The sequence below is a fragment of the Carcharhinus amblyrhynchos genome, chromosome 15, assembly GCF_965287045.1.
Source record: "Carcharhinus amblyrhynchos chromosome 15, sCarAmb.v2.hapA, whole genome shotgun sequence".
Taxonomy (NCBI): domain Eukaryota; kingdom Metazoa; phylum Chordata; class Chondrichthyes; order Carcharhiniformes; family Carcharhinidae; genus Carcharhinus; species Carcharhinus amblyrhynchos.
Window position 1 is genome coordinate 9,687,213 of NC_137338.1, and position 25,705 is coordinate 9,712,917.

At 43.5% G+C, this 25,705-nt stretch overlaps 1 protein-coding gene across 1 annotated transcript in view; it reads right to left on the reverse strand.

Annotated features, from left to right (window-relative positions):
* Positions 1-5,353: 5,353 nt before the first annotated feature.
* adamts5 (ADAM metallopeptidase with thrombospondin type 1 motif, 5 (aggrecanase-2)) overlaps positions 5,354-25,705 on the reverse strand; it is a 36,146-nt gene continuing 15,794 nt past the window's right edge. The window contains exons 5-8 of the mRNA XM_080203399.1: positions 25,030-25,213; positions 20,202-20,377; positions 15,948-16,123; positions 5,354-12,439 (exon numbers count right to left, since the gene is read on the reverse strand). Coding sequence (XP_080059525.1) covers positions 11,881-12,439; positions 15,948-16,123; positions 20,202-20,377; positions 25,030-25,213 — 1,095 coding nt within the window. The 3' untranslated portion in view covers positions 5,354-11,880. The remainder of the gene's footprint in view (positions 12,440-15,947; positions 16,124-20,201; positions 20,378-25,029; positions 25,214-25,705) is intronic.

Here is a 25,705-nt window from a genome sequence, read left to right on the forward strand (position 1 = left end):
GCTATGTAATGAGGCGGGTAGAATTAGGGACCTTGCGGTGAAGGATCCTCTTGGAGAGAGTGATCATTGTATGGTGGAGTTTCTGGTGCAGATGGAGGAGGAGAAAGTGGGTTCCCGGACACGCGTCCTTTGTTTGAATAGAGGGGAGTACGGTAGGATGAGAGAAGAATTGGCGAATGTGGACTGGGGGAGTGCATTGGAGGGAGGGTCTGCTGAGGAGCAGTGGAGGATCTTTAAGGAGATCTTTCTTGATGCTCAGCAGAAATTTATTCCGATGGTCAAAAAGGACTGTAGGAGGAGAGGTAATAAGCCGTGGATAACGAAGGAGGTGAAGGAAAGTGTTAAATTAAAAGCGGAGGAATTTAGAGTAGCTAAGAGTAGTGGGCGAGAAGAGGATTGGGAGAGGTTTAAATGTCAACAAAGATTGACAAAGAAGTTGATGAAGGAGGGTAGGAGAAACTATGAAGCTGGGCTAGCGCTTAATATAAAAAAGGATAGCAAGAGTTTTTATAAATATATAAAAAGGAAGAGGCTAGCTAGGGTGAACGTTGTTCCTTTAGAGGATGAGAAAGGGGACCTAGTGGTAGGGGATGGGGATATGGCTAAGGTATTGAATAACTTTTTTGTTTCTGTCTTCACGGAGGAGGACGTGAATAATTTGCCAGGTGTTAGCGATGGAAAGGTGGTAGGACTGGAGGGTCTTAATGACATTACTGTTACTAGAGAGGCGGTGCTCGACAGACTGGAGGGGCTGATTGTGGACAAGTCCCCAGGACCGGATGGAATGCATCCGAGGGTTCTGAAAGAAATGGCGGAGGTTATAGTGGATGCATTGGTGGTTATTTTCCAGACGTCGCTGGATTCCGGGGAAGTGCCGGAAGATTGGAAAATGGCTAATGTTACGCCGTTGTTTAAGAAGGGTGCCAGGCAAAAGGCAGGGAATTATAGGCCGGTTAGTTTAACGTCTGTGGTAGGTAAAATGTTAGAATCCGTCATTAAGGAGGAAATTGCGAGGCATCTTGAAGGCAATTGCTTGATAGAGCAGACGCAGCACGGTTTCATTGAAGGGAAGTCGTGTCTGACAAATTTACTGGAGTTCTATGAGGATGTGTCTAGGGCGGTGGCTAGAGGAGAGCCGGTGGATGTGGTCTTTCTGGATTTTCAGAAGGCGTTTGACAAAGTACCTCATAAGAGGTTATTGCAGAAGGTCAGGGGACTTGGAGTTGGGGGTAGGGTGTTAGCGTGGATAGAGGATTGGTTGTCAAATAGGAGGCAGAGAGTGGGGGTCAACGAGTGCTATTCGGATTGGCGGATGGTGACTAGTGGGGTGCCCCAGGGGTCGGTGCTGGGGCGTCAGCTTTTTACCATTTATATAGATGATCTGGAGGAGGGAACCGAGTGTAGGGTGTCGAAATTTGCGGATGACACCAAGATTGGGGGAACGGCAAATTGTGCGGAGGGTGTGGAGAGTCTGCAGAAGGATCTAGATAGGCTGGGCGAATGGGCCAGGAAATGGCAAATGGAATTTAATGTTGGCAAGTGTGAGGTGGTCCACTTTGGTAGGAAGGACTATTACTTACGGGGCGAAAAACTGCAGTAGGCGACGGTGCAGAGGGACCTCGGGGTCCTTGTGCATGAGTCGCAAAAACCCAGCTTGCAGGTGCAGCAGGTGGTCAGGAAGGCGAGTGGGATGCTGGCCTTCATAGCGAAGGGGATTGAATATAAAAGTAGGGAGGTCTTGCTGCAGCTGTATAGGGCATTGGTGAGGCCGCAGCTGGAGTACTGTGTGCAGTTTTGGGCGCCGCACCTGCGCAAAGATATTTTGGCCTTGGAGGGAGTGCAGAGGAGGTTTACTAGGCTGATACCGGAGTTGAGGGGGTTGAACTATGAGGAGAGGCTGAATAAACTAGGCTTGTACTCGTTGGAGTTTAGAAGAATGAGGGGAGATCTCATTGAGACGTATAAGATGATGAATGGGATGGATAGGATAGAGGTGGAGAGACTCTTCCCACTGAAAAAAGACAGTAGGACTAGGGGGCACAGCCTCAAGATAAAGGGGGGGCGTTTTAGAACGGAGTTGAGGAGGAACTTCTTCACTCAAAGGGTGGTGAATCTCTGGAATTCTCTACCCGTTGAAGTGGTGGAGGCTGCCTCGCTAAATATTTTCAAGAAGCAGGTTGATGGGTTTTTGATAAGAGAGGGGATTAAGGGTTATGGGGAGAAGGCGGGAATGTGGAACTGAGCCACGACAGATCAGCCATGATCTTATTGAATGGCGGGGCAGGCTCGAAGGGCCAGATGGCCTACTCCTGCTCCTATTTCTTATGTTCTTATGTTCTTATGAAATGAGAGAGTGCAGAATGTAGTGTTACATTCATAGCTAGGGCATGGAGAAAGATCAACTTAATGCAAGGTAGGTCCGTTCAAAAGTCTGAGGGCAGCAGGGAAGGAGAAGCTGTCCTTGAGCAGTTCGTACCTGACCTCAGACTTTTGTATCTTTCCTGATGGAAGAAGGTGGAAGAGAGAATGTCCGGGGTGTGTGGAGTCCTTAATTATGCCGATTGCTTTGCTGAGGCAGTGAGAAGTGTAGACAGAGTCAACGGATGGGATGCTGGTTTGCGTGTTGGATTGGGTTACATTCATGACCTTATATATTTCCTTGCAGTCTTGGGCAGAGCAGGAGCCATACCAAGCTGTGGTACAGCCAGAAAGAATGCTTTCTGTGGTGCATCTGTAAAAATTGCTGACATGCTAAATTTCCTTAGTCGTTTGCTAAAATAGAGGAATTGGTGGGCTTTCTTTACTATAGTGTCGGCATGGGGGGACCAGGACAGGTTGTTGGTTCTCATCTTGGCAAAAGGGTATGTGACTGGAATTGTGCACAGACTTGATTACTTACTTCCTGATTAATTGCCAGATATTCTGGTGGATAAAGCCTTGTATGAAGTCATACTTTGTTGTACAGCTTCTTTTTCCACCCCAGCACAAGACTTGGTTCATTGTTAGTGGGCTGACTTATTGCGAAGGTTGTGGGTTCAAAGCTTGAAAGACGTGAGCAGATAATCATGCTTCACACTTCAGTGTCGTACTAAAGGACTGTGGTACTTCTGCAGCTGCCTGTCTTTTGGATGAAATGTTAAACAGTGGCCCTGACTTCTCTCTCAGCTGGTTATAAAAAAAACACTATTTCGCAATTTGTCAGCCACGGCTCAAGAGCAGCAATTCATTTTTAGGTGGGATTTTGCTGATATTATTTGTAAGGATATTCTGGGACTACATGCAGGCCTTACCCTGATGATACTAATGTTCCATCGGCCTACACAGTATTCCCAGAGGTGGCCACTTAGGTATTTAGGAACTTCATCCAATTAGGGATGATGGGCAGACTCACTGGTGGTAGGGCCAGAGTACCAGAGACTGTGGGTGGTTGCCAAACTGACTGGAAGAGTCAGATGCTGCTGATGTAGCTGGGAGACACAAAGGTGCCTTATGATTGAAGATTTCTAAAACTAAAGTATGTGTGACCGGAGGATGGGTGTGGGGAGGGTGGTGGTGGGGGTGGAGGGGGAAGGGGGAGGAACACTCCACTGGATGGCCTGCAACCACAGTTATGCCCCATGATTCCCACAGCTCCTAGGTGTGGGGGTATTAAACAGGGATTCATTGGTCCTCTGGCTTGCTGCAGGGAGGCCATTCCCAGGCAATAGCTAGGTTTCAGCCTTACTGGGGAAGAGAGTGGGAGCCCATTCACTGGCAGGGAGATCTCACCATCATTACCAATTTGCCCCAAATGAGCACTTAATTGATCGCAATTAGGTAGCTGGTGTTTCTGGGCATGTGGTTAGCACTGCTGCCTCACAGTGCCAGGGGCCTGAGTTCAATTCTGGCCCAGGGTCATTGTCTGTGCAGAGTTTGCACGTTCTCCCATGTCTGCATGGGTTTCTGCCAGGTGCTCCCCTCAGTCTGAAAATGTGTGAGTTAGGTTGGTTGGCCATACTAAATTGCCCCTCAGCATCAGGGGGATTAGCAGGGTAAGTACATGGGGTTACGGGCCTGGGTGGGATTGTTGTCGATGCAGGCTCAATGGGCTGAATGGCCTCCATTCTATGATTCTGTGTAATGAATGCCAGTCAGGCCAATGCATCAGGGAGATGACTCAACGTGCAACTGACAAAATTCCCCTTCTGCTTGTCTCCAGAGCCTCCTTGCATAGCAAATAAGTTGCTGCCCTTTGAGACATGGATCATGAATTCAAACCCTTCTGACTTAAGTACATAATCCAGGTTGACACTTTAGTGAGGGATTACTGCAGAGTCAGAGGGCCCATCTTTAACTGCGGTTGCAACTTTTCTATCAAATCTACATAAAAGGTCCCACATGGAAGAGCATGGAGTTTTAACCAATATTTATCCCCAATCAAACATGGTAGCTGACCATTGGTGAACTCGATGGGCCGAATGACCTCCTTCCGCACTGTAGGGATTCTACAATTGACCTCCTTGTTGTCTTTGAGACTTTGCTGTGTGCAAACTGACAGCTGCATTTGTCTACATTAGTACAGTGACTGTATGCAAAAGTTTTGGTTGGTTGTTGAGTGCTTTGAGATGACCTGAGGTCATGAAAGTAACTAAAAATATGCAAGTCCTTTCCTTGAAAAACAGGGAGTTCTCTGGTGGCTGAGCTAACATTTATCCCTGCGAGCCAACACCACAATAAAGCAGATTATAGGTCATTTATCTAATTAACCTCGCAGTGTGCAAATTGGCTTCTGTCTTTTCTGGCAATGCAACAGTGACTACACTTTCAAAAATAGTCACTGCTTGTGAAGTGCTGCGAGGCATCCTGCCCATGAGAGACAGAAATAAATTCCCTTCTCTTGATGAATAGAGCTACAGCTAGTTTATTTTCACATTTGCAATGTGTTTTTGATTCCTGTGCTTAAGCGATCACAGCATTGTGTGTGTTATGAACAACATTTTGGGAATGATAACTATTTACTCATTTCCATTATCCACTAGGTTGGCAGATCGGATCCACAATAGAAGGTGATGAAACTCCTAGCCCTGGAGTCATATGCATATAAACACACAAACACACTCACACACACACCACCCCACCCACACACACTCAGAGCATATCAGTCTCTTTTAACAAAAGTAATTACTACTTTGAATGGTTTGTCATTGTTCCTTCCCTTCTAGTCTATAAATTAAAATCATTTTTCTTAAAGCAAAGACTTCAGATTTGTGTTTTTAAGGCAGGCTGGAAGAGGGATAAAATGAAACCTCCAAAAGGGAGTTACAAACTGAAAAACTCTTTTAAGTTCAACCATTAAAGAAAACAACACCAGGTATTAAATTGTGAGAATTAAATTGCATTTGGGAATATATAATTTACACACATTAAAAAAAGGTGTTTTTTTTAGCATTAGTTACACAGGCAACATGATTATTGTTACAGTACATTACAGAATATTACTGATGTGCTTAAAATAATTGATAAAAAATACTTCCGAGAATCATAGACTGGTTACAGCACAGAAGGAGGCCGTTTGACCCATTGAGTCTGCACAACTAGTCCCACTCCCCTGCCTTTTCCCTGTAATCCTGCAAGATTTTGCATTTTTTGTTCTAGACATGATTAATATACATTACACAACTGCTACACATTTTAAAACAAGTATTAGAATGCATTTGGCATGTTGCCTCAGTCAATTAATAATTTTTCTTAAAAAAAAGGACAAGCAACTTTCCTCATGAGGAATGCACACAGCATCTAAATGATTACACGAGGAAAGCGCACAACGCAATAGTAGACAAAGCAACCAGTGCTGTACATTACGTAAACATACATATTTAAAAAATATACTGAACTTTCACAAGAAGAGTGAAGCATAAATTAAACAGTTATACAATAGGACACAACAGCAAATTTTTTTCAAAAACTTGCGCGATTGGTGTTCTCCACATTAAATAACAATAAATTAAACTGTTACATCAAGTTCACACCAGTTATACAAACACAAATAAATTATTTCAGTGCTGTGCCTTACACTTGTTCACAATTTAAATTTACACTGGAATGTTTTCTCCCTCTTAACGGAGACCCAATTAAAATCTATACATTGTAGAAAAGGATTATCTTTTCGATTCCCATGTTTAAATGGGAGCCACTGAACTGAAGATGCAGAGTGTGAGTTCTGATCATTTTGATTCCATTGGCCCAGCTATGAAAATGTGTGTGGGTGGGACACATCATAGATATCAGAATAATGCCACCCAAATTTTCTTTCACGGAATTGGGGGAATCCAACTCCCTCCAGGATCACTCCTGGGAAATCAAAAGGAGAACCTCTTGGGGATCATTAGACCTCGTGGTTCAAGTTGTTCTGGGAAGAATGCACTGGGAATTGCAAGGGAGACTGATATAATGCTTCCCTTCACCTTGATCCGCGTACTGGGTTTTGAATTGGCAGTCTGTGCTGTTCCCTGGGAATTGGAGGAGTCCTTTGTTCTATCTGAGATCGCATGATCTCTGTTGGGATCAGAGCTGGTCTATTTTAAAATGTGCCAAGTGTGCCAACAGACATTATCCACAGGAAAGTAAAATGTTTAAATGTTAAACAATAATGTACAGTAGATTTTGACCTTCATGTAAATAAAAGTTAAAGAATCACTTATATCTGACCTATTGTCAATCAAAAAGCCTTAAAAATCACAAATGCAATTTTTCAAATGCTAGTTTATTTTCCTGTCTGTTTCCAACTTTTTCCCTCCCCTTCTTTCCTTTCCTGAGAGCAATAGACACCCTCTGGATGTTGTTGTTATTGTATCTTCAAACACTTCCCTTGGAGAATAGCGTGAAGTAATGGAAGGATTTGCAGGCTGATTAACAGCCAGACGGGTTGTGATATGATGTTCTCTTTAAGGCCACAACCATTTTTAAAAAACATTTTTTCTGTTAGTCCAATGAACCCATATCCACTAGTGGTTAGCATACCACTGATGGAGGTCGAACATGAACAACAGTTGCTCCTACCGACTCAGAGACAGGAATATGACTAAGCAGCCAGAAGTTCACCCATTTGTACCCACTGGTAATAAAAGCAAAATACTACGGATGCTGGAAATCTAGAAATAAAACAGAAGGTGCTGGAAAGAAACTCGACATCTATGGAGAGAGAAACAGAGTTCACTTTTCGAGTCCAGCATGATTTTGCTTCTGAATTGGCATCAGGCTGGGGCTGGGGTGTCAATGGCAGAAGATGATCCTCTGAGTATACAGGCTGGTGGGATGGCAAGTGAGGGCAAGGGGGACCCCTATCGTGGCTCTGGGAGGGAGGGGAGGGGGTGAGGGCAGAAGTTTAGGAAATCAGGAAATGGGTTAGATGTCGCTGAGAGTCCTGTGGGGTGGTGGCAGGGGGGAGGGGGAATCCTCAGTTCAGGAATAAGAAGAACAAGTTGGAAGCCCCGCGGTGGGAGGTAGCATCAGCAGAACACATGGAACAGAAAGGGAGAAAGTGGATTTACTGGCATCTCAGTCAAACGAGCTTTCATTATTTGTGAATCTGAAACCGAATATTTGAACATTGTTAAATTACAGGGCATTAGTGCTTCTAGTAAGGTTTATTTAATGAGACAGAAATGGGAACCCTGGTTGAAGTTTCCATCTTTATCCTAGGAAGGCTGAGGCAGTTTCTCTTCCAGGGCCAGAATTTTATGTTGAATGAGTGAACATGTGCCTGACTCGAATTTGCACGAAATAGCATGAAAAGACATTAGGCGTGTGCCCCGATGTCTTTGCACCCACACGCAATATTACTGTGGGAGGGCACACATGCGAATCAGAAGCGTGCCCAATGACAATTAAGCAGGTCATTAAGCCCATGAAGGAGACAACTGTTTGTGATTTTATATGGCCCATATGCTTTCAGTGTTGGCAGGCAATCAGCCAGGAGGCCTTTACATTTTCACTTCATACCGAGCCAAGGCAGGGTCAAATGTCTGGGATGAAATAAAGTAACAGAAGATGTTTGTGGGTTGAGTTTTGCTGTCAATTGCTTGAATTTGCATCACAGCTTTTTTTGTGCACATTTCATTGGAATAATACTGCAGCTCCCTGAGGCAGCTCCACAGCTGCTGTCAGCCTTCAGCGACCCTGTTGGAAATGCCCGCCTGTATCCTCACTTCTCTTATTGCCTGCCCTCTTCCTGCCACCCCTCCTCCCGACAGCACTGTGCCTCTCTCAGTACCAGTTTCATGATGGCTGTGAGTTAACTGGCTGGCCAGTGTGAAATTGCACATCAGTTGCAATCGTGGGTGGAAGCATATATCACGTCAGCTTCTGGGACTGCCAATCACGTGTGCACGATGAGCGTGAAATTCTAATCCGTGGGTTAGTATACCACTAATTCTAATTAGTTAGTTAATTAGTGGGTTAATTCTAATCACCGTGGGTGATCTTCAATGAACTGAGCTACATTGTGGGTAGTTTCCAATTGAAAATTAACCTTACCATTGCTGAACAAGTTCTGGCTGCTGTACACAAAGATCCTAAAAGCAATGAACTCTGTATATAAACAGCAAATGTGGAGGAAGATAGAGCTAAGGTCAACTCATCACTGAAACAAGACACTTGAAATAGCTTGTTCTAATTCAGATGGTGCTGAGGTGCCTTTGGGAGGAGAGATATTTCTCAGCACCTGGGCAATGTAGATTGCTGTCTTGCCACAGAGGCCAATGAAGCTCCTGACTAGGTCTATTTACATGGAAAAAACATTAGTTAACAATGCAATCCAATTGGACAGGGAATAAAATAAAAGGCATGGTTTTCTGAAGCACCGCATAAAATTGGGGACTGATCCTGAGAAAACTGGCATCAGTACTGCCCGAAAGTGTTGATTCTTTTGATACTGTACCATACCAAAGTGTGATATAAGCAAAATAATAATTTGCAATAATGGCATACAAAAGAATCAACTGCGATATTGGAAGTGTGCAAAGCCTTCATGCTATTTGGGAGAGGGAGGGAGTTACAGTGGGGATGATTGATTCATTCCAGCCTTCTCTGAAAAATTACCTTTCAGCATCCCATCACTTGAGACTGATTACTCAGTCGGCTCAGTTCTATTACAATTAGCAATATTTCCCCTTTTCAGCCTGGATAAATGGAGACCTGGAGATCTTCACTGATAAAAGAAGGCAATTCCTTACTCACAGGGATATACATGTTTGGAAAGACTTTCAAGGAACACAATGGAAATAAATACCTTAGTTCAAAATACACTAGATGTTAGGCCTGGGGGGGAGTTAGGATGTTAAAGGGGTGAGCTTCAGTGGACTGAATAGTCTTTTCTGACCCATCAGTATTCTTATGTTTACCGCTGCTCCATTTGAGATCAACTAGTTCGTCAGGAAGCTTCATCAAACACTCAAAATCTTTTTGTTTCTATGGTTCAATACAACTTTGTATACTTAGTGTAGTGGTTATGTTAGTGGGCTCGTGATCTTGGAGGTTTGGGCTAAAAATCTAGACAATAACATTGAATCTCCCCTTGACTCTCTGCGAATTTGGATTCAGTTTAAAACATCTCGACATAAAAACCGAGTATTGGTGCACGTGACCATGGGAGTGTTGGACTGTCCTTTAAACTTAACTACTTAATTCATGCGCTTCAGGGAAAGAAACTGGCTGCTTTTACCCAAGCTAGCCTGCACTTGCCTCCAATTACACACCAACATGGTTGACTCTCAAGTGGTCTAGTGTAACATTCTGCTCTGTCAAAGCAACAGGAGGGCTCCCACCATTGTCACTTTCTTGGGGGAAAATAGGCTTGGGTTAAAATGTGGCTTTGGCAGCAAAGATCCATCCTGAGACGGAACATTAACACAGCCATTTGGAAGCGAGGCAACTCTTAACTAGATATAGCCCATTCACAACTAACCTGGCAGTTGAGCTTCAGTTAAGATGGGGAGGGATGAGACTAGGAAATGAAACACATTAGTTATGAAATTGCACATTTTCCCGCCTGCAAATCATTTCTGGTTAGATAGCTTCTAGCACTGGTGTGCCGATTACAATGGAAATTATAAATAGTTAATCAGAAACACACTGAATGACTCCATTGCTGAGCACATGAGATCATGAGTAAGGTCAGCTGCTTTTAAAGCAAAACACCACTTGTCCTTTTTTTAAATTCCTGGAGATGGAAGGTGGACCAGTCAGTAAATCCCATCACATGAATGACCTAATTGACCTTTAGAAACCGATCTCCATCAAGTTCAGAGCTGCAAACCACAGATTCTTTGAGACTGTTGGTGTTTCTTTTTGAAGTAGGACTGTTACTTGTCCAGTCTTGAAAATAGACACTGGTTGTTGAGGTGACTGTTGGAAGATGTAAACTGGACTGGAATGGTCTGTTCATTTGAAAACATGTCTTTTATTCCCACTTGCTTCTGTCTCTCATGCTCCAACACTTAATTAATGAAGTTGTCATGGTATTTGATGAAGCTTCGTATTGGTCAAAGCAACAATCAGAATGAAAACCCTGATGCCATTCCCTTCCTTTGCTCCTTAAACCCGAGTGACAACCAAGTTCTGCTTTATCATTTCTAAGCGCCACATTAGCTTGTTCCTGCAGGCTCATGGCATAGCTTGAATAAACTCTGAGAAAGTATGTGTACAAAGCAAACTGTTCTTTCCGTCAGACAAAAATAAAACACAAACTTGTTCTTGTCTCTGGTTCCATTTGCTCCACTGCAACATCAGATAAATAGCATACCAAGTAGAGCACATAGTGGGTCAGGAGTGTGCAATTTAACTTAGGGACAGATATTCGCTCAGGTCAATAGTAGCAATTTGAGATGATCATTGATCTTGGATGCTTTGCAGAAGCTCTGAACTTTGATGAAAAGTCCCACGCTAGAATTTCTTCCCTTAGTGATTACAGACAGACATTAGAACTAGGCACTGTCATCCTTGATCTATCAGGAACATAATGTTGGATTATTAATTGTATCATCTTCACCACAGAATTCCAAACAGTGCAGCCATTCTGCTCTTCTATTGGATCAGGTTTGTTATTACCAAGTGGAATTGTATCATACTTCAATCAACTACTCATTAAAAGAGTCTGTTAGGAGTGGTTAACTGTATGCTTAGGTATTGCAGTGAGGGGTAGTATCATTAAGCACTCCAACAAGATGTTGCAATCACCATGGCATAAGTTCCTCCTAGAGGCCACACAGTGCTGTACGCTCATTGGCAATTTTGGTTCCTTATTCCATTCTTGGATAGTTAGAGGATTCCGTCTCCAGCCAGCTGGCTTCTTTTACTGTCATGTGCGCAAGAGCGAACAAGAGTGCAGCATTTCTTGCACCATCCCAATCGAATGCCCAAAATCAGTCACTGGCTCCAATTGAACAGCCACAAGACAACAAGGTAAAACAAATGTGAAAAAATACGGCACACTTATGCCGAAGCTGCTGACATCAGATTCCTCAGGACGGTTGGATAGATTTGTGGAATCAATGCACCATCTTGTATCCATGGAGTGGGTGGCTCTTCGGAATCATTTCCGTGTAGCTGAGGGATGCATCTGAGGTAGGCAAAATGCAAGATGGCGTGATCTTCTATTTTCCCATTCTCACTAGTCTGGGGCAATGCATCTGAAGCTCTTCTGCTGTGGTGCAATAACGATGTGCACTTATTCATCCACAAGACATATTCTGCCCATGCTTCCATTGTCCTCAATTTCGCAGCACTGTCTGCTTTGTGTCAAGACATGCTGACAAGCTTTTCCCTCCTTTTCTCCAAGTTAGATTAAAGTGAAACACCAAACAAAAATGACAATATATAGAGCATCTTACTGGCAACTGTGCATTAACATTTTCTCAGAAAACATTGTTTAAATGCTGATGGTCTTTGGGAGAGGCGGCACCCTTTTGTCAGTTTTCCGAGGCCATTTTTGCACTGAACGGTTCTGGTCTGCCAGCCAGTGTCACAGGTTCTGGAACATGACAGCCAAGGTCCTGTCACCCACTTGGGCAAGTTGGATTGTGCTGCCAGAGTCTTGATGGCATTCTCGTTGGCCGAGGGCACCTGCTTCCTTGGAACAAAATAGCTGTAGCGCACGTCCAGTGGTTTCCCAGGATCAGTGGCAAGAATCTGAATTATCAGCGGCTCCTTCAATGGGCCATGACCCATTGAGTGCATCTGGTCATCCTTCTGGCTCCAGCCACTGTAGTTGAGCACAGTGCCGTTTAGATCAATGATTGTCTCTGAAGTTGAGATCATGTATTTGCCATTGAAGAGATAGTCCCCATTCTTCCTTTTAACCGCCAAATAAGCAGTGAATCTCTGCTGACCCTTTGGCTTGTACTGCCGCACTTTGATATGCGTTGCTCCGGCAGGGATTCTTGTTACCTCTCTGTACCCCACGCTGACGGAACAAAAAAAAATGAAGTTAGCCATGGAGAAGAGATGACTTTATTGCCAACAGTTTATTTTTTCTGTGTAATACTATATTGTTGTCTATTCCATTTTAAATGTATGCAACCTTCCATGTTTGTTATTCCCCTGTCAAATATACATGATTGATATACACCAAACCTGTTACTCTGTAATATAATCTGAGTCTGCTATTCTCTTACAATTTATTTAGGGTCTTCTGTGCCCCGAGAATACATATGGAGTCTGTTGTTCTCCTACAATCAATACAGGATCTGCTATTCCTCTCAAAATAATTTTGATGGAATGGGGGCACTGGGCTTTGCTGTATCTGGCAATATACTCAAGCTCTGCTTTTACATTGCAATATAACTTCTTCTTCACTCAAAGGGTGGTGAATCTCTGGAATTCTCTGCCCGTTGAAGTGGTGGAGGCTGCCTCGCTAAATATTTTTAAGAAGCGGGTTGATGGGTTTTTGATAAGAGAGGGGATTAAGGGTTATGGGGAGAGGGCGGGAAAGTGGAACTGAGCCACGACAGATCAGCCATGATCTTATTGAATGGCGGGGCAGGCTCGAAGGGCCAGATGGCCTACTCCTGCTCCTATTTCTCATGTTCTTATGTTCTATATAGCAGTATCATTTAATATTGCTTTGGTTCATATTGTTTTAATTGTAGGAGCCTGTCAGTCAATGCCATGTCCACAAAGTCAACTACTGGTGGTAGTGCCTCACTGAAGCTAAAGACATACGCAGCGCATGAGCCTAAATTCGATAGGACGGCACAAATGCTTCCATGTGATCCAGATCACATGGAACTCTGTTATCAGTTACTTTAAGGGGTGCATTTACTTACTTAAAACAAAGGCCTCATCTCTCAGTGGAAGCAGCGAACAAGGAATTTCCAGCAATGTAGCAAACCCAATGTAATCTTCACACAGTAGTCCCTGGCGGCACAGTGGTTAGCACTGGTGTCTCACAGCGCCAAGTTCAATTCTGGCCTCGGATCACTGCCTGTGTGGAGTTTGCACTTTCTCCCCATGTCTGTGTGGGTTTCCTCCCACAGTCCGAAAGATGTGCTGGTTAGGTGCACTGGCCATGTTAAATTGCCCCTTGTATCAGGGGGATTAGCAGGGTAAACATATGGAGTTATGGGAATAGGGTGGGATTGTGGTCAGGATCCAATGGGTTGAATGGCCTCCTTCTGTATTGCAAGGATTCTATGATTCTCATAATCGTATTGAATGTTGAGATAGCTTCAGAACTATTTCATTTTCTCGTAGGAGTGTACAAGTGAAGTTCCAGGAATTACTGTCACTCTCTATACATTTGCAAAACTCTAGTGGTTAAGGCTCAGGCGTCAGTATCCCGCCAAAGAGTGGAGAGTTGATTGAGCTGATGTGCTAACCTTGTTAAACAGCTAGTAATACTTGGCTTTTCAATGGGCCAACGTGTCTGCCTATGAGACAGAGTGAAACACTGTAGCCAGGTTGCACATCTGAATCGCCTGTGAACAGAATTTCTAACAAAATTAGGCAGACCTTCACCTCTACAGCTGTGTCTTGAAAGCCTCTTGTTTTACAACCTTATGTATCTCAACATGACCAAGCTGAAATTACACCAGAGCTTGGTATAGACTTTGATGACCTTGTGGCCTCAATAATTGCAACATTTAGATTAGAGATCAGCCTTAAAGGGATTGGACGCTTCAACTAGTTTGTCTGCCATAGTGCGGAGATTCGTCTGAAGTTGCTGCCATTTATTTTTCATAGCATTCCTCTGAACACTGGAATTTCCTTAAACGCAACCCATAGGAGCTGTCTGTTCCATAAACTCTGCACTGGCCAATGTGCACCACGCAGACTTGCTCAGAATGTGCCAGTGCTTAACCCTTCTGTTAAATCAGCTCAATGTTGCAGAAAACAGCACTATAGACTTTAACCAGTTTAATCTGTCACTGCGGTCCGCTCCAATGCCTGTGGGACAGTTTAACGGCCTTTAACACTTTCTCCATTTGTGTACGATGCACTCACAGAGTCCCCCATAATACTGCTATAGTTCCCAACACTAGTAAGTTGCACACTTACACTCATACCCACCCAGTTATTCCGCAGAGACCAAGCATTCAGAATGTCTCCACGTAACTGCTCAGCTTCCATACGCGATTCATAATGACACTCACAGAAGTGCTGGCGGTGCTCCAGTGATCACTGTTTATGGGCCCACACAGTGAGTTAGTTATCAGACTATCAGACTGCAAGAAGCTGATATTCTGTCTGCACCTACCGTCAGGTGGGTCTCCAGATAGTGATCAGGAGTGGGAATTCTGCTTTTGAAGTTACGATACAGCGATTGGGGATAAGATTGCCCCTTTGGGTTGAGCTACAGGAAATTCCAGCGTTTAGGAGAATGTTATGAAAAATTAAATGCCATCAGGCTCAGGCTGGTCTCCACGCGGCAGACAAATTGGTGGAAGCTCCCCAGCTGAGATTAAATGGAGCATCTCAGTTGCCTCTCTCGCTAAGGTCAGCTAATTCAGAACAGGATATAAAGTGAACTTGCAGCCTTCTGAACTGCACAAGTTAGTGCTGCACCGTGTGGTCCATTTACCCATTAAGTGCCTGAAATGTCCATTACACAGAGAAATACAACTAGAGAAACGTAGGGTCAAGAGGAAACCACAGGGGGCAGGGTTGGAAATATTTGGAGATTGCTGTTGTAAACAGCATTTCCTCTCTTCCTGACAATTACTGCTCATTAACTTATCTTAAATACACTGAAGTACTGAGCTTCCTGCACTTTGGCGTTGTCTGATCCTTGCTCTTGTCCTTGTTTTACGAGAGTTTGGGTCCATTGGGAAGTTAAATTGACAGACCACTTCAGTTATATTTGACTCCCACTGAATGGCTGATCCAGAGTGTTACTGAGCAGACTTTCACAGGCCCTTCTTGTTACTGGGCCTCTCCATACATTGTTCTCCCAGACTGACTCTGTGCCCTGGTACATTTTAAATGAAGTGCTGTTTTAAATATCAAGGGACTACATTAACATTTGATTGCCTATAAGTTCGAGCGAAAGAGAATAACAGTCAATAGACAGAGTCAATTGAAATGTGTGCCGGATATGAGGACAGAATCTAATTTGATCATATTGTACTGCATTGTCGAATAATCTGCTTGCTAACTGTCATAGTCTAGGGTATACATGAAGTACAGTAGCTTGCAAAAGATATTAGAAATCTGATGGCACTGCATCTAAATGACTGTCAGGCTAAGTGGAGAGTGGAGAAGAAAAGTAGGACAAGAACAGTGAATATATTTCATTTCTCAGCTCCAACATCCCTTGTTTACATCTATCACCACAAAATATAAAATTAGAAAGATGTTGGTGGTGTTAATGCTTCCAGAGGGAAATTTAATATAAACACGCAAAAGATTCATAGAAGATCGCTGACACTAATTTCCAGTAAATAGAATGACATCATGTATTGGTTCACACTTACCTTCTCTTGGTGAAACTTCGAGATATTTTTACGCAGGTAGAACTATCTCCCCCACAGACCCCACACTTGTCATACTGCAGCTTGGAGCCGATTATCCCATCGCAGCCGGTCCTGATGCAGCGTCCTCGTACACACACTGAATTGCTGTACGGTTGGCATTCCGTTCCGTCTGTCACCTGGAGATGAAAGCGAAACATTGCTCAGCAAATGGGGGAGGAAGCTTTTAGCTTTCAGCTCATTTCTGTGTCACTCTTGCTGACTCCAAGGGCTTGGGTTTTCCAGCCGCTGTCCGCCACGGTGATTGTCCGGCCCCACTTTAAGGACTTTTGGCTGGGCTGCCGCATTCCCTGGGACCAGTCCCGCCACGACAGGACAGAAAATCCCAACCCAAATGTTCAGGGTAGACCCATTACATATAGAGCAAATCAATCAGGAAATACGTCAGCAACATCACTGGAAACGGGGAACTCTCCATTCACCTGACGAAGGGGCTAACCCCGAAAGCTTGTGAGTCTATTATCAAATAAATCGGTTGGACTAAAACCTGGTGTTGTCAGACTTTTTACTGTGTTAACAGGGAACAGGCACAGGTGAGCCAGCAGCTTCCTGGATAGATAAGTGAACTTAATAATGGGATACAAAGTGGATTATGAAGGAATTAATTTTAAAATCTAGATCTAAGGCTCTCAATTTGTACATTAACTCAGCTGATATGCCACATCCTGACTTTTGTCCGTATAATATTTCATAGACCTACCATCTGCCCGCCTGTAAAGCTCAGTAAAAAATAATTCAGTCAAACAAGCAAACCTCTGTACTAGAAGAGTGAGTTGCCAGGTTTATGTTCAGCTCCTGTAAAATGGCTGGGTAATCTGTTGAGACCTCCAGTGCTGTGAATGCTTGCAGATGCTTTTTAGTAACTCATGCAAAGTTTAGGTAAAGGTCCACTGTGTAAAATAGCACCATGATCGAAAAGAGTGGGGGCAAAAAGGAGTGAAATCACAAATTAGTGACTAGGCGATGCCAAACTTGGGTTTCAGAAACCAGTTAAATGTAACAAAAAGACTGAAGGAGGGGATGGATTTTAAGGCCCAGGGGAAAATCAAGTAGAGACATGCAATGAGATTTGGTTTCAATGTCACAAAGGTGGAAATTCCGATATTAACTGGAGCAGGTTGGGTGTAAGTGGGGAGAGGCGGGCAGGAGTTCCTCCCAGACATGTAACCCATGGCAGAACTCCACACAGCCAGAATCCCGGCATTAAAATGATGGAGGTAAGAATGCAATGGCCTTTTCCCCGACAACGTTACAACCAGCTCCTCCATTGCCCCCTATCACAACCAGCAATCAGTGATCTCATCCGAAAAGGCTAGATTAAAATTTGGCTAAATTTGTGTTTGTAGCTTCAGAGGCACTCGGAAATAAAGTCCAACCGAGCAATGAGTGAAATAACATCATTAACTCCGAGGAAGATTTCCAGTGGAGGGAGCTTTACTGACAGAAGGCTCACCTTTGAGACAAGCTATCTCTTGACCCATTCCCTACAAGTTAAAAGGGGATTTTGTGCTGCACTAACTTCTAGGATGGAGGTAGATAGGTCAGTAACTCTCCAAGATACTTTTCCTTCCTTACATTTAAGTTGGTTTCTCTCCTATTATGAACGTCCAGCTAAACTAGCTCTGAGCCACATCCATGAAGGACCATTCTTCTATTTGGCCCCATTTGTATGACACCAACAACAATAAGGACAAAGTTCCAAAAAGCACTAACATTAAGTACTGATTTTGCAAACCTCATTGGAATGATCGGTACAGATCTGTATTTCACATTGGGAAGATAGGCAATGTGTCAAACCCATTGTCAACAAAACACATGCTCGCCCAAGCGAGAAAGAGCTCAGAAACATTAAATATGTGCAATGATAATTCAGCTTTTGTGAAAGTCATTGCCAAAGATGTTAAGCAATGCATGCTTTCTTCAATTATAGGTGAAAAGAGCCAAAACATTAACAGCATTTTGGTCTCTAAATTGAACATAATTTGTGCTGTAAAACTGGGCTCACTGTCAATTTGTTGGCAACAGTTCATAACCTTAATTTCACATTCTGCTTCATCAAATTCTTTTTGATAAGAAGCCTCGGAGAATAGTTTTATGTGAATCCGAGCTTTCATTTTATGTAAAGGTGTCAGTGCTAAGGAATGGAACTCTTCCTGCTTTTGGGACCCAACAAGAAGATTATGCAGTCTCAGGTTAGCTGCCGCACTAGTCAAGATATAAATTCCTTCAACCACAGAAGTGCACTAAATGGTATCTTTATAAAACAGATTTGCAATTATATCTTCCATCGTGTATTTTAACTGCCACCCACAGAACAATTTCATTTCCATTTCCAAAAGAGAAGGTTGAGAGGAAATTTAATCAATGTGTTTAAAATCATGAGGGTTGCAAGAGAGAATAAAAATGGAGAAACTGTTCTCATTTGCGGTAGGGTTGATCATTAGAGAGCACTGAATTGAGGAGACTGGTGAAAGAAACAACACTGACATGAGGAAGAATTGGTTTACAGAGTGAGTGGATAGGAATGCAGTGCTTGAGGGGGTGATGGAGGCAGATTCAATTATGGTTTTCAAAAGGGAAATGGATAATCACCTGGACAGAAAAGAAAACGCAGGGCTGATGGGGACGGGAAGGGGAATGGGACTGGCCTCTTTCTGTGCTGTAACCATTCTATGGTTCTTCTGTAAGTTTCTTTTATGGAATTTCCATGCAAGACCACCACTTAGAATCAAACCAGGATTGATGGGATAGGGCTGAGAATATTCCAACGTTTCTTATGAACATACAAAGTCGTAGAATCCCTACAGTGCAGAAGGAGACCATTCGGTCTATTGAGTCTGCACCGACTCTCCGACAGAGCATCTCACCCAGGTCCTATCCCTAACCTCATATATTTACCCCACTAATCCCCCTAACCTACACATCTTGGGACACCGAGGGACAATTTACCATGTCCAATCCACCTAACCTGCACATCTTTGGACTGTGGCAGGAAACCAGAGCATCCAGAGGAAACTCATACAGACACAGAGAGAACATGCAAACTCTACACAGACAGTGACCCAAGGCTGGAATTGAACCTAGATCTCTGGCGCTGTGAGGCAGCAGATAATAGAAGCAGAAGCTGGCTATTCATCCCCTTGAGCTAAATCTGACATTCAAAAAGATCATGGTTGATCTAGTATAGCCTTGAGTCCACTTCCCTGTGTGCCCCGCATAAACCTTGGCTGGAATTTTCTGGCCATTCTTGCTGAGCGCACTTCCAGACCCATCAAAGCGAAACCCCCACCATGGATTTCCTGGCAACAGGGGGTGCATAGAATGGAAAAACCTATTGACAGTGGCTGGAGCAGAAGATCCCACCTCCGGCCCATAGTGGGCTGCCTCTGCCATTGTGAAGCATGCTGTGGAGTAAGGAAAACCCCACGCCTTGACTCCTTTGCAGATCAAAATTCTGTCCACCTCAATCTTGATTTTATATTCAATGATCCAACCCTCGCGGCTCTCCGGAGTAGAGAATTCCAAAGGACGAGAATCCTTTGACAGAAGAAACTCCTCATCTCCTTCTTGTTGGGAGACCCCCTCATTTTTAAACTGTTCCCCTCAATTCTAGATTCTCCCATGAGGAATTGTTTTGGATTTTGCCAGCTGTCAGAAGAGGCTCTACCCACCATTTTGGGATAAGGCCTGTTTGCATATCAACCCAATGAACCACCCAGTTTCAATGAAGATGGACACATAGATTTAGAAATTGGTTCACTCCAGCCTCATGATACAGCAGTCCCAGCACTGCAGTGGGTAGCCTGACAGACACCTAATACAGGACCTTGAGCCACAGTTACATGTGAGCAGTGAGCCAAGAGGTGCCTGCAGCCGATATTCAAAGAGCACTTCACTCCTGAGCATTGTCAGCATTGGTCTTCAGCTAGGTCCTAGAAGGAGGGGGGAAAGTATTAGGGGGTGTGAAGGGATGGGCACAACGAAGGGCACCCATGATCTCAGGCGCTGAAGTAGAACCTGGAGGAGTTCTCCCATGTTCAGGTAAGTATCTTTAAAACAACCTTTGTGCTTCCAGCATTGAGATACAGCTGCCTCCAGAAATCACTCTCATGCAAAACTCTTATGCAAAACTCTTTCTCACACAGACATGAACATTCGACTTGACAACAGAATGGATATAATGATCCAAACCACTACCTTCTGAGAAAATACAACATAGTATCCTGTTCCTTTAGCTCGACAGGTCAATTTACACACATCTGCGGGGATCACACCAGCATACTTCGGAACCCATTCCACAAATGTTTTGACTCCATTGGCATCGGTCTGATATCCGTTCCGTGCCTCGCACTGTTCATGTCGAAAAGATTTGCCTATTTGAATTAAAGATTTTTAAAAAAATCAATTAATAGGTTGTTATTCATTATCACATAATATAGGCACAATACACACTCATCAAGGGTTTTAATGCTCTATAACAATAACAAAAGTGAATGCATAAAAATGGCGAGTGAAACAGAGATACCAGTAGAGTAAGAATAGAAAGATCCTCCATGGAAAAAAAAAGGAATGTTTTTCTATTGCTCTCTCCAATTAGCCTAACTATTCCATCCAGTAATTGGCTCATCCTTGTTTGCTTCTCCCTCCTGTCTACTATTAAGTGCACCACCTAATCAGGCATCTCCACCTAGCTGTACCCACTCCTCTAATATTGGTTCACTCACTATTTACCCGTGTTCCATCCTTGAACCATAGATTTCTCACCGAACCTTACTCCAATCTTTCAATGCTGAACTTGCCCCCTAGCCCTATTCCAACTTTCCTCTCCAATACTGTTGTCTTCTGCTACCTCCATGCAGCCCTTGAATATTGAGGTTCTCCTACCCTACCTAACTTCTCTCTGACGATGGTTTCTCCACCCAAACTTTCATCCAACATCAGACTTTCCAACTCATATTCCCCACTCCTCTCCCAATACTCTTTTCTGTTACTGTTATGCCCTCCCTGAGAAAAAGGTTCCCCTCCTACCCTTATTCTCCCTTTGCAGAGCATTGTCCTAGCTAAACTTTTGAACCACTGTCAGTAGTATTTCAGTTTCTGTCTAGATTTACCGAGCCCTCTTGCTACCCTGATAAACTTCATGCCACGCATAACTCACTTGTTGTAGTGCCATGGATAAATTGGCCTCACAATGTGTCACACAGTCAGCATGTGGTATCTTTCCAGCTCACTGCTTTTTACACTCAGCACGACTTTTGATTTTTTTCCACAGTTTTGGAAATGCAATCATTTTTTTTCGATGGAATGACCAGAATATAAAGTACAATCATGCAAACAGTAGGCTGGAAAAAATTCACTTTTCTGGCATCTTACACTCAGACAGTATGTTGTTAGATGCCAAGACCAACAGGATCTGACAGCAGACTCAAAGCACAAGCCACTACTAATGCTTAGAAGAGACCAAACAAGCTCTGGATCTTTGAGATGAGTGACCCTGTTACTCCATTCTCTTTTCATTTGTGCAGACCTACAAGGTACACTGCGATTTAAATTTGATTCAAAAATAAACATCTTTAGAGACTCAGCCTTAATTACCAATCAATTTATATTTTCAGGCAGTTTTGAAAACATTGCTTCAGTTTTGTTTTTGTTTCATACAGTTCCAATGGTCAGATTCCTTTTGGTGAGATGGGAGTGCCAGGTCTGAAATCCATCTTTTGAAACATGCCAAACTCAGGTTTATACGACCATATACACTACTCACCCCAAACTATTTCCTATTACATCATACATTGCAAATGCAGCCCAATATCAGGGGCATTATAAGGCCACGAACTTCATTACAATGTGCGGTCATTACAATGTTATTTCCCGAGACATTTAACCCTCTAAATATACCACCAGATAATGAGCCAAGATCAACAACTGGCTATTCCGTGTTATCCCAAGTTCTGTCAGAAGAACTTGGGAACTTCCCAAGCAGAAACTCAGTATTCCCCTTGTCACCTCCCATGTCTGGTTGGAATGTCATTCACAATGCCTGGAAATTCTCTCTGCCTGGTTTGTATTACCCATGCTGTTGCAATTGAGATGGTTAATGTTTGCAAATCCCATCTGCAGGGATCTTCCTGAAATATTAGTGAGATGGCTAGAATATGTTCCCAAGTGGGCTGACGCTAAAACTTGCAAAACCTGGTTGAAATTTTGAAGGTGTGTTTTCTTTTCTCTTCCCATGCAGACAAAGGTCAGGAATTTGCTCAGAACTCCTGCCGTTGCCCTGACTTCCCATTGCTGTGGTGAAAACGTGAATGGGATTCCGCAGTACTTCGAGCAAAGTGACGGCGGTGCAGTTCACAGGAAGTTGCTGCCCAATCAGTATGGTTCCCCAGATTTCCACCAGTGGCCAATGACAAAAATGTCATCAGTTGGCACTCCACCTTCTGAGTCTGAAGGTCATAGGTTCAAGATCCACTGCACAATTTGAACTCAACCTAGGTTGACACTCTAGTGCAGTATTGATAAAGTTCTGGGTTGCAGGCGGTGTTTAGTGAAACATTAAACTTGAGATTCTGAATGTCTGTACTGAGAAACATTAGAAGTCTTATTACCTTATTCAAAGAAGGCGAGGAGGGGGGAGGTGGGAGGGCTGTCAATAAACATCATCATCTGTGGGATCTTGCAACGTGATAAATGGAGTTAGCTCACACACTAAGGAATTTAGTGTATGTGAAGTACTTGAACTTTTTCAACAAAGAACAAAGAAAATTACAGCACAGGAACAGGCCCTTCGGCCCTCCGAACCTGCACCGAAGATGCTGCCCGACTTAACTAAAACCCCCTACCCTTCTGGGGCCCATATCCCTCTATTCCCCATTTTATTCATGTACTTGACAAGACGCCCTTCAAAAGTCACTACTGTATCTGCTTCCACTACCTCCCGTGGCAACAAGTTTCAGGCACCCACTACTCTCTGTGTAAAAAATCTGCTTCATACATCTCCTTTAAGGTGCCCCTCGCACCTTAAAACTATGCTCCCTAGTAACTGACTCTTCCACCCTGGGAAAAAGCTTCTGACTATCCATTCTGTCCATGCCTCTCATAATCTTGTAGACTTCTTTCAGGTTTCCCCTCAGCCTCTGTCGCTCCAGTGAGAACAAACCAAGTTTCTCCAACCTCTCCTCATAGCTAATGCCCTCCATACCAGGCAACATCCTGGTAAATCTTTTCTGTATTCTCTCCAAAGCCTCTGGTAGTGTGGCGACCAGAATTGAACACTATATTCTACGTGCGGTCTAACTAAGGTTCTATAAAGCTGCAACATGACTTGCCAATTTTTAAACTCATTACCCCGGCCGATGAAGGCAAGCATGCCATATGCCTTCTTGACCATCTTCTTCACCTGCATTGCCACTTTCAGTGACCAGTGTACCTGTATACCCAGATCCTTTTGCCTATCAATACTCTTAAGGGTTCTGCCATTTACTGTATATTTCCTAACTGTATTAGACCTTCCAAAATGCATTACCTCACATTTGTCTGGATTAAACTCCATCTGCCATCTCTCCAACCAAGTCTCCAACTGATCTGCACCATGCTGTATCCTCTGATGGTCCTCATCACTATCCACAAATCCACCAACCTTTGTGTCGTCCACAAACTTACTAATCAATCCAGTTACATTTTCCTCCAAATCATTTATATATATTACAAACAACAAAGGTCCCAGCACTGATCCCTGTGGAACACCACTTGTCACAGCCCTCCATTCAGAAACACACCCTTCTACTGCTACCCTCTGTCTTCTTTGACTGAGCCAGTTTTGTATCCACCTGGATAGCTCACCTCTGATCCCATGTGACTTCACTTTCTGCACCAGTCTGCCATGAGGGACCTTGTCAAAGGCCTTACTGAAATCTGTGTAGAAAATATCTACTGCCCTACCCTCATCAATCTTCGTCACTTCCTTGAAAAACTCAATCAAATTCATGACACACGACAAATTTGGAACCTGAATGTGAGTGTTATGCTGCTTCCATGGAAGTTTAAATGGGAATGTGATGGAATATATATACAAGCAGAGCAGTTCTGGGAAGAAAGAATGAGTCAATGTTGATGAAGCAATACTATGAATAGTCCTGTAATTTCTGTAAAAGTCTAGTGCTCTTAAATGTCTTAAAGAGAGAGATCCAGGTCCAACAGGCTATAATTTGATGAGAATAGGTTTTGTATTAATAGAGGTGAACTCCACTTTGCAGTATCTCTCATTAGGTGATTATTCTGGCTCTTTGTACCAATCTGGTCTTGTGCCAGCACAGTTGAAAATCCAAAAAGGCAGAAGCATTGTCGCCACATTGTTAACTCTCCCCAGTTCAAATGGTTTATTTTGATTTCCTTGCATTGTTAATTTATTATTAAAATTCTTGCACACTATCCTACAGGCATGGATGGGCGTAGGCAACACCTATCTTAGACCAAAACGTCGCAAATCCAATCTTTTTTGATAACTTGAGTGACTTTATTTGGAATAACAGATATGACACCACATTAGGTCTCAGTGCTCCTGGGCTGGAGGGGAAAGTTGGAACTCAATCAGGATTTTGGTTACTTTGCTGGGAAGTACACTTGTGTGGATGCTGAATGAAGAATGGAATCAACTTCCACCTTTGACAGTCAGATAGCCAACAGATAATGAGTATTAAGAAAGATTGTGTCAGAAAGTTGCCAGCTGCTTTGTAACTGTACTCCATCATAGATGGCAGCCTGAAGAAAGGAAGTTTAAGGAGAGAAAACCAAACAGAACCAGTGTGACTGATCGGTGTAGTTTAATCTTTAAGATGTATGTGTGGGTTAGGTTGATTAACCATGGTAAATGCATGGGGTTATGGGGATAGGGCAGGGCTGTGGGCCTGGGTAAGATGCACATTCGGAAGACGGTGCAGGTTCGATGGTCCAAATGGACTGTTTCTGCACTGTAAGAATTGTACGTTTTATGTTTCAATGAAGGGTAATTGTAGAATAGACGTACCAGTTTGTGGACACGGTGTCACATTGCAGGATCGGTGGATGGCACGTTTCCCCACACAGTATTTGCCATTGTTTCTGGGAGCAGGATTGTTGCAGTGCCTACGGGCAAACTGCACGCCCCCTCCACATGTCCGTGAACACTGTCCCCAGGATCCCCATGACCCCCAGTTTCCATTAGCTGACGCCTGCAACACAAGGAACAACAAATATAAATAAACAAATGCCATTTGAACTGGGGAGAATTAACAATGTGTTGACAATGCTTCTGCCTCAATTTTTCTGGCACTAGACCAGGTTGGCGCTACCAACAGCCAGAATGATCACTTAATGAGCAATACTGCAATGTGTAGTTCACCTCTATCCGGAGGCATGCTTTCTACTTTGTGTCCACATCGAATAACTCTACTCTGCCTCTCTTTCGGCCCATCAGGTGAACAAATTCATTGCTGGTTTGCTGTGTGTATAAACCTGTTGGATCATCTTGTTCAATTTTGAATATTAGTCTCCTGCAGTGTAGGTGCCAACATAGCTCCCAAGACCTCACCTGTGTGGACATTTTGACGCATATGTAAGTGTTGGCAGGCTACTTTCGATGGGTGGATATCTCTGTCGAGCCCACTTTGTTTTCAGCAGGATTAAGTAGATGGCAAAAGCAAATTACTGTGGGTGCTGGAGTC